Source organism: Coenobita brevimanus, chromosome 76 (genome assembly GCF_032717465.1).
Source record: "Coenobita brevimanus isolate Jiangsu-jjx chromosome 76, ASM3271746v2, whole genome shotgun sequence".
Classification (NCBI taxonomy): domain Eukaryota; kingdom Metazoa; phylum Arthropoda; class Malacostraca; order Decapoda; family Coenobitidae; genus Coenobita; species Coenobita brevimanus.
The window spans coordinates 29,339,168-29,359,465 of NC_137029.1; the positions used below are offsets into that span (position 1 = coordinate 29,339,168).

The 20,298-nt window shown below is 42.3% G+C and overlaps 1 protein-coding gene across 1 annotated transcript in view; it reads right to left on the bottom strand.

The window, feature by feature from the left end:
• Positions 1 to 1,284: 1,284 nt before the first annotated feature.
• Positions 1,285 to 20,298, bottom strand: part of LOC145408206 (uncharacterized) — a 25,224-nt gene continuing 6,210 nt past the window's right edge. The window contains exons 2-7 of the mRNA XM_080278962.1: positions 20,042 to 20,156; positions 19,216 to 19,306; positions 13,012 to 13,147; positions 9,642 to 9,781; positions 7,639 to 8,103; positions 1,285 to 1,350 (exon numbers count right to left, since the gene is read on the bottom strand). Coding sequence (XP_080135088.1) covers positions 1,285 to 1,350; positions 7,639 to 8,103; positions 9,642 to 9,781; positions 13,012 to 13,147; positions 19,216 to 19,306; positions 20,042 to 20,156 — 1,013 coding nt within the window. The remainder of the gene's footprint in view (positions 1,351 to 7,638; positions 8,104 to 9,641; positions 9,782 to 13,011; positions 13,148 to 19,215; positions 19,307 to 20,041; positions 20,157 to 20,298) is intronic.

Consider the following 20,298-nt stretch of genomic DNA (forward strand, 5'->3'; position numbering starts at 1 on the left):
GGGGAGGACGGATGTACCGACAAACGTTTTTAATTCTGACTACAATAAACGACTGACGTCGTATTTTCATTCAGACAAGAGAACCCTACCGAGGCAGAGGTAACAATTAATAATCTGATATTTCACTTCAGCTAGCATAAGACGATTTTACTCAGAGAAACCAAAAGTGGCTACACAGTTAACATGGGAAAATAAGGAGGGATAAAATTAAGAAAAGAAAGAAAAAAAAAGAAAAGGGGGAAATGGCAACGAGGGGACAACGGACAAACTGGGGAAATTAGACAGGAAACAGGGCAAAGGAGGAAACTGGGCAGAGGAAAAAACTGAACAAAGAAAGGAATTCAGCAGAGGAAACTGGACATATAGGGAAAATTGGGTAGAGGGGAGCTCAACAGAAGTGAAAACTTGTCAGAGGGGAACGTAGTAAAGAAAGGAATTTGGACGGATGGAAACTGGACAGAGATGGAAATGTAAAGGGGAAATCAGGACACAGACGAACTGGACAGAAGAGGAAACACCACGAAGAGGGGAGATGTCACAGTGGGGAACTGAGCAGTGGGTGAACTGGACAAACAGGGAAAACTGGACTAAGGGAACCTGAACAGAGGGGAAACCTGGAGGGGAGGAGGGAACTGGACAGAGGGAAACTGGACGAAAGGGGGAACTGAGCAGAGGGAAAATTGGAGAGGAAAACTGGACAAAGAGGGGAAACTGGACGGGAACTGGACTACGTATAAAGGGGAATTATGACTTGCCTTGTCCTCCACACCTCCCATATCGCCGGTTAACTCGCCACTCCTTGTTCGTCCAGCGGTGACATCAAGGTAATGAATCTCTTAACCATGCATGCCGTAGGTCAAAATCGAGGTCAAGGGGATGATGACTGCTCCTTATGACCCCCAGGTGTGTGTAGTGATGGTGTCTTGGTGGCTACTTTCTGTTCTGCGTACTATTTTTGCATTTATTTATATTTCTTATCTTTGAAATTCTTGGTTAGGTTAAGTTTGTTTTCTAAGTAGCAGGTTAAGTTAGTTTGTGAGGTTTGTTAATCTGTTTGGTTAGGTTAGGTTGTTAGGTTTGTTAGTACCAGATTAGGTTAAGTTAGGTTTGTTTTCTTCGTATCAGGTAGGTTCGTTTGTTAGTTTGGATAATCTGTTGGGTTAGGTTAGATCTGGTTTGTTAGTATCAGGTTAGGTTGTTAGGTTTGTTTGCTGAATGGTTAATCTCTCAGGTTAGGTTAGGTTTTTCATGGTATTAGGGTATGTAAGTTTGTTGATTACTCTGTTAAGTCAGGTTCGTATGAGAGAGAGAAAGAGAGAGAGAGAGAGAGAGAGAAACGGGAGAAATAGTGTTCCCTCGAGCTAGACCCTGTATTAGATCATATAGCCCCGCTAGGTTACAGGAGCGCGCTACCACTCACGTGGCAGTCCCGGGCGAGGCTGGAACTCGCAATCCCCTGATTACGAGCTTGATGCTCTACCGCTGGGCCACCGTGCCCCCCGAGAGAGAGAGAGATGGAAGAATGATCATCTCTGGAAAATCAAACTTAGCGTGCAGTGTAAAAGTCGTATACAGAACGGAAATCTGTGACCACGTAAAAATACCTAAAATCTTAGGGCCAAGGTGACGAACTGATCACCTGCTGGGCACGCCAGTTACCTTGTGGCCATTTATGGTCACCTGCTGGGCACGCCAGTTAACTTGTGGCCAGTTATGGTCACCTGCTGGGCACGCCAGTTACCTTGTGGCCGTTTATGGTCGCTTCGTTTTCACCTGAGAGAACTGGGCACCTCTCACAATTACTGAAATACTAAATTTATTGTGGCTGCAATTTGATGAACCAATAATTCTGAGGTAGGAATGAATATCCCTGGTTACTAGTCATATTCGTCTTCCAGTCTGATCACACCTAGCTATAAACTAAGCTAAAAAGGGTTGTGGATCTTTCTCAGATAAAATAAAACCACCTATAGTTTTCACAAGAATAGTGTAAGGGGCCTGTAGGAATATATCATAGCATTTCCAAACAATTACTGATTATCATCCTCGGGCTGAGAATAATTTAAACCTCTCATATGTTGGTAAAAAAAAATGACGGTAGATTTTTACAGTACTGTGTACTACAAACGTGATTTCTCTGCGATATATCTATAAAATCTAAACATATTAAGCGGACTTATGAACGATTACTGTAAATTTTTCTTAATTATGTAATGGAATATTCTTATCTAGCTTAATGGCAGCTTCTGATATATGAAAAAGGATGAATAACAGCATAGCGAGTTCAACAAACAAACTGTATTACTATAACTATACGGCATTTTTTTTTTTTTCATGCAGGATGACAATCGGTTACGCGACGGTGAGCAGTGAATTACGAGAAGGTTTTACAGTACTACAGATTGTGCAACATCCTACAGCAAAGTACCCCTTCAGTCCGGAAGTGGTTTGTATTTTATCCTCCCAGACGATTTTTATTCTACTTTTCACACCTCTCGTAGTGAAGGGGCTAATAAAGGCTATCTATAACCCCTTCTTCAGTTCAAAAACTCTCTAGGATTTCTGATGTACTCTGTCTGCATTAAGAATATAAAAATATGACACCTGATTGATGGGCCAAAACATTCCCGACATTTTCCTGCCAGCTGTGGAGATGCAAGATGTTCCTCGAAATAGTTGCATTCGAGATGGATAGCAATATGAAGTAGCAAGAGAAAAGATACCGACAGAAAAAATACCACTGGAAAAGACAGTAACAGAAAAGCGCAATGAAGGATACTCACTTTCCTTTCGGGATGAATGACAAAACTTTAGTGAACACAGTGCTGGTGGAGGGTATCAGTGAACTTTTGCTCGCCATGGTACATAATTTCTCCCACTGGGCTACTGACTTATTGCTGTACCGTGGTCAAGTGGGCAACGATAAGGGCCGCGTAATGAGGTGGCCTGGATTCGATCTCATGTCAGATAATGTCAGCAGTGCCAAGATGCGTGACTTGCTCAGTTCGAGTACACTTAGACCCTTATCGCTGACCACTTAACCACAACAGCCATCAACAAAAGCATGGAACACCTAACTCCCGGGAAGCTTTCCCCTGATTCCAAGCATTCCTCCCACAATTAATATTTATCTATTTATTCATTATTTAATTATTTATTTTGATATTTTTTTGCGAGGGAACAGTTGAGCACTACAGGGTGTGGTTGCAAGGGTTAAATATATAATGAGGGGAAAAGGACTGCCAGGGTCAGCATTTATCATTACCAGACATATGTTGGCAAGTTATAAGGGCACAAGCTTTGTAGCAAAGTGATTTATTTGCTTATAACACCCTAACATTTTTCTTGGTTTATATTATCGACACAGTTTTCATCAGTAACATACAAGTGAAGTGCTATATTATCGACAAGTCTGCATCAAGAAAACATCAAAGTATAATATGTAGAATAAATCGCAAAGGAAAAGGTGTTTCGAAATCTCCACAACCACTCAAAATGCTACCCTATATTTGTATGCGTAAAAGAAAACTTCCCACGACACAACTTATGAATACTGCTATCTCTACGAAAGTATGGATTATTCTACTCAAAAAATAAGGCTCACTAAACTCTTTTCACGTTAACTTGGTCTAAAACTGCCACAACTCCATTTTGACTGCCGAGCCGTAACTATATTAATACTGTACTGGATTATTAAGAGGCACAAAAAAGAGCTGTGGAAAGAATGTAGACTCGTAGCAGTCTTTTCCTGACAGTGAGGTGCATCAAATAAGCTGTAAAAGGACGAAAATCTAGGCCAAGCTAAGGTGAAAGAACTATGAACTCTACAAATAATGGAACAACAATACAGGCTCGTATTCTCGGCGATTAAGGAAGCTCCCTAGCACCTCTTCCTTACCGGTTTATTTCTGCATATGACTCGTACATTACTCTCTATGATCAATCACTTCTATCTATTGCCAGACGCCTTAATCCCGTACGGGGTGGCCACAAACAAATCGCCTCCACGTCGCCCTGCCCCCCACCATTTCACTGCCCTGCTCCCAACTCACACACCCCCTCTCTCATATACCTCTCCACTCCATCCCTCCATCTCATCCTCGGCCTCCCCCTCCCTCTCCCCCCTCCATCTCACTCACATACACTCTCCTCGTCAGTCTCTCACCCTCCATCCTCTCCACATGGCCAAACCACCTCAGTGTGTTCCTCATAACGCTTCCTATCACATCCACATCCACACCACAATGCTCCTTTATATCCTCATTTGTGAGCCTGTCTCTCCATGTGACTCCACAGGCTCCTCTTAAATAACTCATTTCCACTGCTCTCACTCTTGACTTGTGTCCTTCCAACAACGTCCAAGCTTCACTTTCATACGTTAGAGTTGGTATCACAATACTGTCATGCAGTAACTTTTTCACTTCCATGCTCACTTCCCTGTTTCTTATCACTGCTTTCAAGGAACCAGCAACCTTTCTTCCTTGTTGTACCCTTTCAAGCACGTCACCCTCCAAACTTCCATCCTTACTCATCACACTCCCCAAGTACTTAAACGTACTCACATTTTCCATCTCCTCACCATCCAACATCACTGTACATTCACTGGCTTCCCCTCTCTCAAAGACCATCACTTTACTCTTCCCTACATTCACCTTTATATTCCGCGTCTTACACACTCTTCCAAACTCATCCACCAATCCTTGCAGCTCTCCTTCCTCTTCACTTAACAACACAGTATCATCTGCAAACAACAGTACAGGCAGTTTCTCTATGATGTTTATGAAAATTATGCCATATCGAACATTAAGGCGCCATAAGCAAAACAAATCGTTAAGGAAGTGGCGTTGGTAACCCTTTTTAGTCGATAAGAATACGGGACATACGGGTTGCAGTACACTAAACTTAAATACCATCACACACACACACACACACACACACACACACACACACACACACACACACACACACACACACAGTCAATGGCCAATTGCTGGACTGAAACTATTATCCTATTTCCGACTCCTCCCCCCACCCCAAGAAAATATTACCGTATATATATTACTCCGAATATATATATATATATATATATATATATATATATATATATATATATATATATATATATATATATATGTATGTATGTATCAAGAAAATGATTCTCATCACCAAAATGGAATTCTTCTCTAGGGATGGTCAAAATAACTTTTTTTTTTTGCGGGGGGGGAGGGAGGGGTCAGAAGAAGGGGGAAGAGGGTTGGCATTATCTTTAACCACTTTAGTCCAATTACGTTATTTTAATTTTATTCTAGGTACCTCCAGACGATTCTCTTTAGACCAGGAGAAACTTTTTGTGCTGGCGGGGTAAACGAGGGCGATATTTAACCTCTCCGGTTGGAAGAAAGCTCTCCCAAGCCGAAAAGAATCATCTGATGGCAAAAGGAGTTAAATCAGATGCAGCCACGTCATCGCAGTGAGGGTAAAAATCAACAGATAATTTCATCCACGTTTCGAAGGATGATAATTTACCCAAGGCGAACTTTCGTAGCTATGCAGTTTGTGGTAGCTCTCTCTCTCTCTCTCTCGCTCAGTAATCAGGGTCGTGTTAACCTTCTCATGGTCGGATCAATTCTAGTCGTGTATTCCAGCTCGTCATCCAATCATGTTCAAGTGAGAGTGAGTCATTGGAGCCTGAGTGAGTTAACAAGATCCCACGGCCACAGCAAAATCACCACCGCTGCCACCAGTCGAAATGAAGAGAGCGGCTGCCACCCTGAAGAACAGAAAAAACGGATTATGTTACGTATTATAGGTATAAGTGTAGAATATTATTAAAGTTACAAAATTCAGTCATTATTATAATCTTAAGTCCCCATTTCTAGGTCATTCTCTCATCATATAACTGTTTATGTGCATGTTTTGAATTCGGACTCAGTCACTACATCGTCGCCCCTGGCAGACAGTTTCTCTCCTGCAACATCATCACCTCATCCAGTCACTCTTCGCAGTTAATTTCTCTCATGCATCATCATCATTACGTCCAGACGCTCGCCGCCGTCAGTTTCTCCCGTGCATCATCATCATCATCATCCTCTCCCACTCTAGGGTCGCCTGCCAATACATTCAACTCTTAAAAGTACCCTTATTAAACCCTTCAGCCAGAGAACGTATTTTTCTGCTTATTTTTCTAATCCCCAGACGATTCCGTTCAACTCTGGGAAGACATCTAGCGACGAAATGAGGTTAATGAAGACTACAGTATATACTGGGTATTCCGTGAGGTTTCTTTTTTAGGTTTTTTCTTTTCTTTGTATTTATTTATTTACTTATTTAACGTGGATCCACTACTCAACGGTTTCGAGGATACAATCACTGATGGCCTTTTGGGTTAATTACGAGGAAGAACTTTTTCTCCCATAAGGCCATCAGTAACTGTATCTCTGTGACGGGTGAGAACAGGACCGCCATCAGTAACTGTATCTCTGTAACGGGTGAGAACAGGACCGCCATCAGTAACTGTAGCTCTGCAACGGGTGAGAATTGGACTCCTGTTGATATAGCATTTCTTGTTTAAAAATACTTCGAGAACAATCCGAAGGCGGACATAATTATGAATGCATTCTAGTCGAAAGATAAGGCTCACTAAAATTTTTTTTCACGTTAGCTTGGCCTAAAATTGCCATTTCTCCATTTTCATTCCCGAGTTGTAACAATAAATTAACAATGCAATAACAAGGAAGAGCTGTGGAAAGGATGTAGAGCCGTAGCATTGTCGGTTTCTGCCACTGAGCTACATGAAATAAGCTGTAAAAGGATGAAAATCTCCACATTTCATGGGTCACACTCGAAAAGTCTCTGAGCTGAATAAAATCGTCTCGAGATGGCACGAATAACATACAGTATACAGTATATATGACGTTCTCGGGTTGAAGGAGTTCTCTTCAACCCTTTTTAATACAGTAATGTGTTTTTAATTCCTTTCGTACTACCTCCAGACGATTTTATTCTATTTATAAAAAAAACTCGTAATGAAGGGGTTATTGAAAAAAAAATCATAACCCTTCATTTTTTTTTAACCTGTCCAAATATAAATAGAATCGTCTGGAGACAGCAAGACTAGGACAAAAACACGTCATCGGAATGAAGTTCACTACCTGGGTCTTGCACACATAACCTTGCATGTATTGGGACAGTACTGGGGATGACTGACGTTCAAAACAATATCAGTGTCAGTAAATACAGTGATAAAAGAAAGCAATAAATTCAAAATGGAGGTGTGTGTGTGTGTGTGTGTGTGTGTGTGTGTGTAATTCACCGGGTCGGTCAGGATCACTTGATGGTCGTGATCGTCAGCTTTTACCCTCCCGGAAGGGAGCTGAGAGCTCATATAGTCCGATCTAAGGGCAAGGCTGTGACCTTCACACACGCACACACCCGTCCCCTTGCTCAAGGGGGACAGTAACCACCCACTTCGTCAGTGAAACTTTTCGCAACCTGAGCGAGGCGCGAACTCCCGTCCACCAGTTGGCAAGACGATTCTATGTGTGTGTGTGTGTGTGTGTGTGTGTGTGTGTGTGTGTGTGTGTGTGTGTGTGTGTGTGTGTGTGTGTGTGTGTCTCACAGAACTAAACAATAACTTATACCTGCATTTCCCTCCAATTTAGATACAGCATTCGGACGTCGCCTTGTAGGGAAAGAGACGATTGTCCACGTAGATGTCTCGTAGCTAAGGGACGAAACTTTAGCCACGCACGTGAGATTGAGCCTTCGAGTGCGGGACGAAATCCGAGATGGTCCTCGTCGCCTGGCAGCAGCTGATGATGATGACGAAGGTGGGGGCTGTGTTCGCCTGAATTTATTTTTATTTACCCTTGACACGGAGAGGTTGGCCGCCGGGGAACGTGATAGGTGTGAATGGCCTGCAGTTTGGTATTTTACTGAGCCGATTTCCTCCCCGTGAATGGAGTTTATGTAAATGTCGGAATCCGGGAGAAGCGTTTTGATGTTTGCGTCGGACAGAGGGATGGACAGAGTGGCGGACGAGTTCCATACGGATTCTTCCGTCTTCTCTGTTGGGGTGTTCTTGATGATCCACTCATGATCTTCCTGGAGAAAGATGTAACGACAACAATAATAACAAGAACATACAACAACAGCATTTCAGCTAAGACCTATTTCGGTTAATTTAGGGCATATCAAGTCTGTAGGTCCATCAAAAGCATTCAGGTGTCTTAAGATCCAGTTATGTCAAGCCTATAACAGGAAGTGCAAAAATCAGACCCACTGATGCTGTCACGATCAGAAAGTCCACTGTGGTGATGGAAGGTGTTACGTGAAATACTGTATACTGTATTTTAATAAGTGATAACAATACGAAGCACGCAACCAAAGAGTATGAGAAGGAAGGATACTATGATAGCAACACGAAGCACGCAACAAAAAGGTGTGAGAAGTATGATACTGTAACAATATGAAACAGGTAACAAAAGAGTATGAGAAGGATACTTTGATAGCAATATGAAGCATGCAAAAAGGAGTATGAGAAGTACGATAGCAATACAAAGTATGCAACGTGACTGTTTGAAGGAAGGATACTTTGGTAGCAACATAAAACGCGCAACAAAAGAGCATAAGAAGTATGAGAGGAATATGAGAAGTATGATAACAAAAGGAAGCACGCAACAACTGAGTGTGCGAATTTTGACAGCATTATGATGAGAAGGAAGGACACCACCGCATTCTCGAAGCACTTCCTCTGCTGAAACCTCTGACAACACCACCGTACCTCAAACTCTAGAGTGATCCTCCGGAAACACGATCAACAAGCCCTTATAAGTCCTCCCTAGCAATTTATTTTTTTATATGGCTGACTGTAATCTTTTCGTATGTTATTTATCCAGAGTAATGGCGATATTGGAGAAATTTACATAGCACAGAAGAGGAGAGTAAGGTGTAATAAACAAAATAAATCGCTTAGGAAACGGTGTCAGGGAGTTTCCTTACCCGACAAGTATACGGGCCTAGGTAACAGCGCTGCTCAACATTGTCGCATATCTGACTGTCTTTGCTACCGTCAACTTTGCTAATTGAAGCTGGCATCAAACTATTTTTTTTTTTTTATAGCAACGAAACATTAGACAACGTAAAGATGTAAGACGCTAATCCCATGCTCCCTGTGTAGACGGAGAGTGACAGGTGACTCACCATGACAAGCGGTGGTACTGACGTGGATGATGACGTTGCTGAACATAAATATATACTCGTATACTCTCTCTCTCTCTCTCTCTCTCTCTCTCTCTCTCTCTCTCTCTCTCTCTCTCTATATATATATATATATATATATATATATATATATATATATATTATATATATATAAGCAATATTATAAATAATTTACATCACTAGGGTATACAAATACGGCCTCATGGGAAAAAAATTAATTACGAATGTGGGTGATGGTTTTGTTGACCTTACTGAAGATAAAAGTTCTCGTATAAACAAAAGCTCGAAAAGGTTTATACCAGTAATTACGACCGCAGGTAAAAACAAAAGAAAAAAGAATGGGAAAAACCAGTACTAACGAGTATGAGGGCGAAAAAATGAGAGAGAGAAAAAAGAAAAGATCGAAAATATTTAGCACTAACGTGGATCATGATGTTGTTGACGATGAATGAGAAGGTGGCTGGTGGGCGCGACCTTAGAACAACACAGTGGGCCTTCAGGGGCTGGCCGGGGGGGTACACGCTCCCCACACCCCTCCATCTGGGACCCGCTGCAGGCAACACTGGGAAGTGGGACATAAATATAATCATCACCATGCCATCAATATCACCATGTCACCAATATCATCATCATGCCATCAATATCATCATGTCATCAATATCATCATGTCATCAATATCACCATGTCATCAATATCATCATGCCATCAATATCATCATGTCATCAATATCATCATGAAATCAGTATCATTATCATGTCATTAATATCATCATCGTCGCTGTCGTCATCAATAGCATCCGTGACTTTTCCCGCCCTAGGAGGGGGTGAGGTTAGTGTCCAGAGAGAGAGAGAGGGAGAGAGAGAGAGAGAGAAAGAGAGAGAGAGACTAGTCAACGTCTGCATAAATGAATAACTCAGTCTCACATGAATGCACAGCCACACGCGCTTCATACAAGAATGTAATATAACAAAAAAAAAAAAATGATATATTAAAAGGACTCATTGCTCTGGGGAAAGCACTCTAATAGGAAGGAGTGACTGAATGCTATACCTAACCCTTCCAGTTCGAACAGTCTTTCCAAAGGTGAATAAAATATGGTAGTAAGAGTATAAGTGAAAGTAAAGGGGTGGGGGGGACATAAGGAAAGAACAGTGGGCCAGGAGGGAGAAGGGTGGTGGATACATTCGGTATTGTTATTTTAATATTACTATTATTATTATTATTATTAACATCATCATCATCATCATAAATAGTAGTAGTAGTAGTAGTAGTAGTAGTAGCAGCAGTATCATCATCATCATCATCATCAATACTACTACTAGTACCACCATTATTATTATTATTATTATTATTATTATTATTATTATACATCCGATTCAGGGCTACATGCACACCACCCCCAACCCCATCAGGGACACGCTACTGGCAATATATATATATATATATATATATATATATATATATATATATATATATATATATATATATATATATATATATATATATATATTTTTTTTTTTTTTATGTGGGGAAGAAGGAACCAAAGGCCATGAACCCGCAATAACAGTTCCCTCCAAGAGAAAAACAAAATACAAGAGAGAGCCAAATTCAAGATCCGATCATTTCGAGATGCCTGGACACACTGCGTTTGAAAGACTGGAGATCATAGGAAGCAGAAAATACAGACAGAGGGAGACAGTTCCAGAGCTGACCTGTTGCATAAATGAAGGACTGGGAGTAACGGTTAACTCTTGCATTAGAGAGTTGGACAGAAAAGGGATGAGAGTTTGCTGCTAGACGGGTGCTACGCGCCCGTCGTAGAGGTGGAGGAATGCATGCAGACAGTTCAGAGGAGCAGTGACCATTGAAGTAGCGATAGAAAAGAGATAAAGATGCAACAGTGCGGCAAAGAGACAAAGGTTGAAGGGAGTCAGTAAGAGGAGGAGAATTAATGAGACGAAAAGCCTTTGACTCCACCCTATTGAGAAGAGCTGTATGTGGGGAGCCTCCCCACACATGAGAGATGTACTCCACACAGGGGCGGATAAAACCCCTGTATAGAGTCAACAATTGTGCAGGGGTAAAGAAGGAACGGAGTCAGCTTAGCACACCTAATCTCTTGGAAGCAGATTTTACAAGAGATGTAATATGATCTTTCCAAGTTATGGGTTTATACATACCAAAGTGAATAAATTGTCAGAGGATGGATGAATAAAAATGAAAATACATTCTCTGACAATGGCTTAACCTCTTCAAGCCGATGACGTGTTTTATGCTGTGATCTTGTTACCTGCAGACGATTAACATTTGGTGTGTGAGAGCGCCCTTGTAGTGTGTGTGTGTGTGTGTGTGTGTGTGTGTGTGTGTGTGTGTGTATGAGAGAGAGAGAGAGAGAGAGAGAGAGAGAATGGAGGCTATATCTCACTATAAGTCGCTCCTAAAATGAAGAGAAAAAAATCGTCAGGATGCAATAACAATAAAATAAATAAACCCCTAAGCTGGCCATCCCCCCCCCCCTTCCCGCCTGGCGCTCGCAGTTGGCGATACTGGTGGGGGATTATTTATAGCAAGAGTAACGCACACACATACGTACACGCTGGTCAGTGATGCACACACACACACACACAACTAAATATAAAATGAAACAGTAAGAGAAGACGGAACAGGAGCCTGATTGTCCTGCAGCAGTACAATTAGGTAAGGAAAATTAGGTAAGCGCTCGCGTGTACACACACACACACACACACACACACACACACACACACACACACACACACAAACATCGTTGTGAAGTCGTAAACACAAAAATGATCTAAGCATGCGACGTAGCGGTAAAGATCAATTACAGGTACTGTTATGAGGAATGGGGAGAAGGGGGGGGTTCAATTATCCTTTCTCCCCTTCCTCCCCCATTGCATGTGCAGCTGCTTTATGCTGTGTGGGCTGAGTTAACTGATAATGGATGGTCGTGTGTTTGTTCGTGTGTTTATGATGTGGCATGTTTACAATCCCAATAACAGAGCTGCATTCTCGTTGACACGGAAACGCCGTGGCATCTCTTCCTTTGCGGTGTATTTTGCATATAACGCCTCGGCCCCTACACTTTCATGACGTATTTGTACCTTATTCTTTCTACCTCTAGACGATTTTATTCATCCTAGGAGAGCCTCATGCTAGAGAAGGGGTTAATGAAGGCCATACCGAACCCCTCCAGTTTGAAAGTTCTCTCCCAGAGTAAATATAATCATCTGGGGGTGCCAAGAAAATATAATAAAAAAATATATGCCTGGGTGTATTCATGGGGTTAGTATTTGACTGTATATAATATATATATATATATATATATATATATATATATATATATATATATATATATATATATATATAATACACACACACACACACACACCATCTCAGGTCACCACTTCGACGCTAGAACCCACCATCCACACTGAATACATGCTAAGTATGTCATATTCAGGAGTGGCGTGAAGGTATCGGCGGGATGTTTATATAACATATTAACGTAGTTTAAATCCTTTAACTGTTCCCTTCCCTAAGTCTGGGATCGAACTTGCGTCCTTTTAAACATCAGATAACTTTTCTAACCACCTAACCACCAACGCATGAAATATTATTGGGCGATGGCAATAGGAAGTACAATACACAACAAAAGCTATATGAGAAAGAGGGATACACTGACGTCGGTGAGGACTGAGAAGTTAATACGGTAGTCAGGAGGCAACGCTGGCAAGGGAATGTCGGAAACTTTTGATGGTGACTGTGCCATACCTGTGACGGTCAGGTTGAGGGAAAGGGCTGATGAGAGGAAGTCCGGGAGGTCACTCATGGCCTCACAGGTGTAGGTCCCCGCCGTGAGACTGGACACGTTGCTTAGACTGATGCCATGCTCGTCTGACGCACTTGTCTACCAAGTAACACAGGAAAACAAAGGATAACGAAAGATAACAGGATAACAGAGGATAGCGAAAGATAACATGATAACAGAGGATAACAAAAGATAACAGAATAACAAAGGATAACAATAACAAAAGAACAATAGGATAACAAAGGTCTAAACATAAACAGAAAATAAGGGATAACAATGGAAAACAAAATAATAAAGGTGTAAAAATTGTATTATTATAACTTAGACTATGAAAGTGTATGCAAAGGTCTATTTTTCGACGGTCATCTCTGGAACACGTGTGGTTGTCAGTTCTAATAAACTTGCATCTCACATTATATAGTGTAGTCAGGAACGATGTAACAAGGCCAGACGTGTTCTATCGTCATGACATGCTTTGGAAATTCTCGTTTGAAATTGGAGGCCAGGTCGCACGTGTGTGTGTGTGTGTCTCAGTCTTACCACAGTACATGGCATTAGATTGTATCAGTCCCGCCTGTGTGTGTGTGTGTGTGTGTGTGTGTGTGTGTGTGTGTGTGTGTGTGTGTGTGTGTGTGTGTGTGTGTGTGTGCTAAAAGAGACGCACTCCCTTAATCTTCTCACTACTGCAGGAATCGTCATTGCCTCTAATCTAGGCTAAATGAAAATTAAACTGGATTACGATACAAAGATACTGTATTAATAAAGCAGGAGGAGGAGGAGGAAGAGGAAGAGGAGGAGGAGGAGGAGGAGGAGGAGGAGGAGGATTAAATGAACACCTGTCAGCTACACGAGGATAATTAAGGCAATCACATCTGGCTGTCTCAATCTTCCCTTAGAACACGACCCGGGATAGTCGACGTTAAAGCCAGGTCCCTAATTAAACTAATGGGTGAGCAGGGACGTGGGGGATACCGTAAGAACTCCCCATGATCCTTCCTGAATAAGGCTGAGCATCCTTGACACGAGATATAGAGTACGCAATTATCCAGGTCACCTTTCAATCCTGCCAAGCCTCTGATCAAAAGGTCTATGATAAGCTGAATAATTTACCACAAGTAGAGAGACAGAAAACTGCTGGTTTGCTTCCTCTTATTGAACTGTATATGATCGTAAGACATAGCTAAGATCGTTTATAAATCGGGCTGAGCATCCCCAGCACGAGATCATAAAGCGAGGAACTGGGTCACCTGCCAGTCCTACTAACACCTTGTATTGATCCGCGTCACCTTTCGGCCAGTGATTAATATATACACTTTGTTATGAATTCTTTGTTATGAAGCCTCGTGTAGTAACAGGGAATTGGGTGGCACTGCCGGAGATACAAACCCGCCAAAAATTAACTCCGGCCTTAACTATGGCTACAGATTTTTTTTATACTATGTATCTCCTAAGCTGAATTAAATCGTCTGAAGTCTGCAAGAAAAGGGCCAACAGAGAACATCAGCTTATTCAAGGGATTTTAGAACGCGGTCATAGATGTCAGGTAAGGCTTGAAGTCTCGGCAGGAAAATTATATCTATGTCAAAAGGTTTTCCTTCTTTGATAAGCTTGATAAACTGAATAAGGGAGAAAAGACCCCCCCCACACAAACACACATTTTCTCTCTCTCTCTCTCTCTCTCTCTCTCTCTCTCTCTCTCTCTCTCTCACACACACACACACACACACACACACGAGTAGAGCAAGAAATGAATGTAGACAGTGTGAAGTTTTACTTACAGTACATCGCAAAGGCAGAAACAGTCAAACAAATTGGCAAAAATCGCTCAGCTCCGATTTCAGCTAAAGTATGTGTAATCGAGACCAGTGTTGTTGGCTGTATGCTGTGCTGTGTGTGTGTGTGTGTGTGTGTGTGTGTGTGTGTGTGTGTGTGTGTGTGTGTGTGTGTGTGTGTGTGTGTGAGAGAGAGAGAGAGAGAGAGAGAGAAAGAGGAATATATGATTGTGTGAATGACGTATTTTCACCATTCTTGTTACCTCCAGACAATTTTATTCGGCTCAGGAATAAGTTTTCGAATTCAAGGTGTTAAGATATTACCCTCATTACCCCTAGACTACATAAGGTAGTCCCCATGCTGAATAAAACCCTCTGTAGGTAGGAAAAAAGCAGCTACTATACTACTTTTACTACTGCTACCACCACCATCACCACCACCACCACCGACACTGCAACTACCACTACTACTACTACTACTACTACCATCACCACTATTATTATTATTATTATTATTACAGACTGCTCCGAATTAATGATGTTGCTGTACTTTCCACATTTAAATACCTCCTTGCACACTTGTGATTCTCTCTCTCTCTCTCTCTCTCTCTCTCTCTGTGCTGACTGGTGCTGGGCTAATCATACCTCAGGGATATTCATTCTCACTCACTTCCTCACATTTATCCATCATTTTCCTCGTTAACCTCCTCTCTCTCTCTCTCTCTCTCTCTCTCTCTCTCTCTCTCTCTCTCACACACACACACACACACACACACACACACACACACACAACTCTACGCACCTCAAGAAATACGTCTATGATTAGATACTGCCAATCAAGATGTACCCATAACTACCCTTGAGTATCTATGGCTGAGAGAGAGAGAGAGAGAGAGAGAGAGAGAGAGTGAAATTACCACCATTTCGAGGTGTAGGGATGATTAATATTAGATGGACAGTCCTCTTCTTATTCTTCATTATTACTCTCAAAAGTTTAAGTTAAACAATATTATCCATTTACTAAAGCCTTTTCTCCCCATATACAAATAAATAAAAACTGATACACACGCCTGGTCAAGAATGGGACAATACGTCCCAACATAAAGTCCTTCAAGTCCCAAGAATGTGAATAAAACTGTAATGATAATATACCTACCACGACAAGGGATAGTCACACTGCATTTATAACAATATTAATAATAATAATAGTACAACTACTAATAGTAACAACAATGGTAATAACAGTAATAAAAACAAGGTAGCTCACCATCCACTCACTCGACGTAGTGCTGCTTTGGGTGTTTGCCCTTTCCTCTCTTCTTTCCTTCCTCTTCTGTCTTTCTTTACTTCTTTCCTCTTACTCCTGCCTACGGGTGACATGACATTCCCTCTTCTGTCCTTCCTTCAGCCTATGGGTGGCTCTACACTGAGTGACAAGCCAAATGGTTTCCTGTACTCCAGGAAACCATTTACTACGCTGGATGGTAACCATATAACCAAATTATGGCGCCTGGTGGTTTAGTGGGTAATCAAGGCGCTCCAATCGGACTGAGCCTGTGCAGTTTATTTCCAAGGGGTGGTTGGGGTTTATTGTTCATGTAATGCCACTCAGGGATGAGTGAGGCTGGTCCCTCTCATCTTAAATGTCGGGACCAACATACCTAGCCACGGGTTCCTACGCTCCTTAGGACTCGATGATGGATGGATGGATAATAACAGTAACAACGATAATGACAGTAATAAAAACAATAATAATGATACTGCTACTTACTACCATGACTCCTACTATTACTACTACTACTACCACTAGTGCTACTAATACCACTAATACTACTACTAATAAACATTACTTTTTTTTTCTTTTTTTTTAGGATCTACGGCGGTTTCTTCAGTCAGTTTTCATGGGTAGTAGGATCATATGTTAAAAATTAGTAAGGTAAAAAAAACAGCACATCATTACCTTATAAAGCTCTATTATATATACTCTGCATGCTACATATTCATATTTACTGATTTTGTTGTTTTTCACATTCACACACACATTCACTCACACATTCTCACTCATTTACACCTGTGGGTTCGTCTTCATATCGCCGTGAGGTCACACATATATACACACACACACACACAACCACTCTCCCCAACTCATTCTCTCCCCCTAGCTCTATTTCTATGTCTATTTTCATCTCTATATCTCCAGCTTGCACCACACACCCTCCACTTCCCTTGTCAGCCTCGGACGAGATTCGATGAGAAGGAAGACTAGAATGTGGAGGAATATCGAGGTGGATGGAGAGACATAGAAACAGAGTCAGACGAGAGGGGAGGAAGGGGTGAGGGTGGAGCAGTCGGAGGTAACTGAGCAGACGAGGGTGAGGGTGGAGGACACGGTGAGGATTGAGGAAGGAGTGAGGAGAGAGGAGGGGGTGAGAGCAGAGGATGGGGTGAGGAGACAGGAAGGGGTAAGGATGGAGATTGAGGTAAGGATGGAGGGGGTGAGGGTGGAGGATGGGGTGAGGAGAGAGGAAGGGGTGAGGGTGGAGGATGGGGTGAGGAGAGAGGAAGGGGTGAGGGTGGAGGATAGGGTAAGGAGAGAGGGAGGGGTGAGGGTGAAAGTGGACTTCGGGTTGGGGACGAGGGCAATGAAGTAAATGGGACGAGGGGTGGAGTGGTTAAGGGTGATGGGGAGTGGGGATGACTACCCACCTGTCATCCCTCTGATCACACTCGACACCCACTTAATCCCACTCCAGATCCCCTTAATCCCGGTCCACATGCCCCTAACCCCATTTAATACCCATCCGATCGCACTCCACACCCCCCTCATTCCACCCCACACCCACCTGATCCCACCCCACATCCCCTTCATCCCACCCCACACCCTCTTCATCCCACCCCACATCCCGTTCATCCCACCCCACATCCCCTTCATCCCATTCCACATCCCCTTCATCCCACTCCACATAACCACAGACATTCCTTTCACGACATTCTTCCACACAAAACGAAATGATGTTCTTGCCCACGTTATTTTTCGTTCGCTGTAATTTTAATCGATACAAAAACTTTACATACAAATTTACAGCTGTGCACTAATAACGTGGACATTTTTTTATTTTAGGGAAGGAAAAAGGGTTGATTGGGTAAGGATGTTTCTGTTGTCGTCATCTCCCCCCCCCTCTCTATTTTGTAACAACTCTTTATCAGCAATTTATTCTGCGCATATAATGTCGAAATTAAATGAAAATAGTATACGGTACATGTGAATACTTACGTCTTATAATCATCATTATCATCATTATTATTATTATCATCATCATCTTTTTTTTCACGTAAGGGGATGATGATGATGATGATCACGATGATGATGATGATGACGCAGTAACGTTCTCTTAGGATAATAATAATAATGATGATGATGATGATGATTAAGGAAGGTGTAGGTGTAGGGGGGAGGGGGGAGACGGCAGGATTGGATGAGGGAGAAGTGTGTGTATGGGTGAAGGTGAGGAGGTGGTGAAGGATTGGAGGGGTTAGGGTTATGAAGTAAGGGATGAGAGTAGGGGTTGGGGGACAGTGAGAGAATGGAAAGAAAAGGGGGAGGGAAGGGAGGAAACTGATGGCTGGAGGTAAAACGATGAGAGGGAGAGAGGAGGTGTTGAACAGATGAGAGGAGAGGAGGTAGAGAAGGGGATATGATGGAGAGGGGAAGGGGATGGGGGAGAGGGGAAGTGTGATGGAGGTGAGGCTGAGGGGAAGGAAAGGAGAAGGGAGGGAGGAAGCTGAGGGTGGGAAAGGGATAAAGACAGAGGGGTGGGGAAGGAGGAAGGGGGGAGTTGAGGGGAAGGAGTAAATGGGGTGGGAGCTGGGGTTGGGAAGGGGAGAGGGCAGGGAAGTACAATGGAGTTATGGAGAGAAAAGAGTAAGGAGAAAGTGTAAGAATGGAGAGATATGAATGTGAGATGTGAGGGTGAGATGGAAGATTGGGTGGAGGGGTGTGAGAGTGAAGGGAATCAGACATGGTGGAGAGATGAGGGAAGGGAGGGGAAGAAGGGAAGTGTGGCTAGGGGTGGGTGAGAGACGAAGGGGAGGTGGAGGGGGGAAAGGGAATATAAAGGCAAGTTCAAATATTTTTAAAAATTCCTTGGACGCCTGGGCAAGTATTTTCATCATTTAAGATGGCTCCCTAGTATCTGCCCCTTAGCGATTTATTTTTTCAGGTACGGATGGTTAATACAAATTTTGTACTTTATTTATTGCAATAGTAGTGGCAGTAATAGTAGTAGTGGTAACAGTACCGGTGGTAGTACTGTAGTAGTAGTAGTAGTAGTAGTAGTAGTAGTAGTAGTAGTAATAATAATAATAATAATAATAATAAAAACAATAATGACTTACCAGAACCTTAACCCCGGGTAAAGGAATAACCACCTTGCGGGCAACTGGTCGAAGGGTTATTATGAAGAACTGGTGACCGTCCTTACACCATCTGTGGCATGGATAGATACACGGGCTGATGGATAGACTGGCAGGTAGATAGATGGGTGTTTAAGTAGGTAGGTACACATACAGATAGGTTGACTGACATACCCTACAGATAGACAGTTAGATAGACATAGAGAGAGAGAGATATGTAGGTAGGTAGGTAGGTTAGTCGGTAAGATGACACAGAGAAAGACAGACAGACAATCAAATATAAATAAACCCCTTTACAGGATTAAAGTTTCAGCCATTAGACAGATAAATACTGATCTGGAGGTTGGTAGACTAATATAAAAATAATATAATGAAGTGAAACAATACTGGACTTAGGAGTGTGTGTGTGTGTGTGTGTGTGTGTGTGTGTGTGTGTGTGTGTGGCGACATTAATGAGCATACATGTTGAGAGCAAAGCTAGATCTAACCCCTCCAGATCTAAAAATCTCCTAAACTCAGTAAATTCACATGGAGGGAGGTAGAATAAAATAAAAATGGCATCATCGGGCTGAAAGGGTTAATAATACGGCTGTTACGAGTAAACTTAACCCACAGCAGTTCTAGATGATAGTTTTTTTTTTTTTTTTTTTTTTTTATGGAGGATACCTATAGTCAGATGTATGGATTATTTTCCTGTATTCAATCTGCTTTTCTACATCTGTTCATCTTCTGCAAGAAAGAGAAAGAAATGTGTGTGTGTGTGTGTGTGTGTGTGTGTGTGTGTGTCTGTGTGTGTGTGTGTAGTGACCTTAGTGAGTAGAGAGGTGGTCCGCTGCCCTCCGACCAAAGGCACTGCAGTCGAGCCACCTGTCCCTCCACCGTAGGCTGAGTCACGCTCACTCGCTGCACCACCACGCTCACACCTGCCACGGAGAAGCAACATTTCATACACGAATCAGGATTTAAAAGACACGAGCATCATTTCTTTGAGCGATGAATTACTTTTTTCACATACATGGTTCATCATCATCATCATCATCATCCACGCTCACATCTGCGACCGAG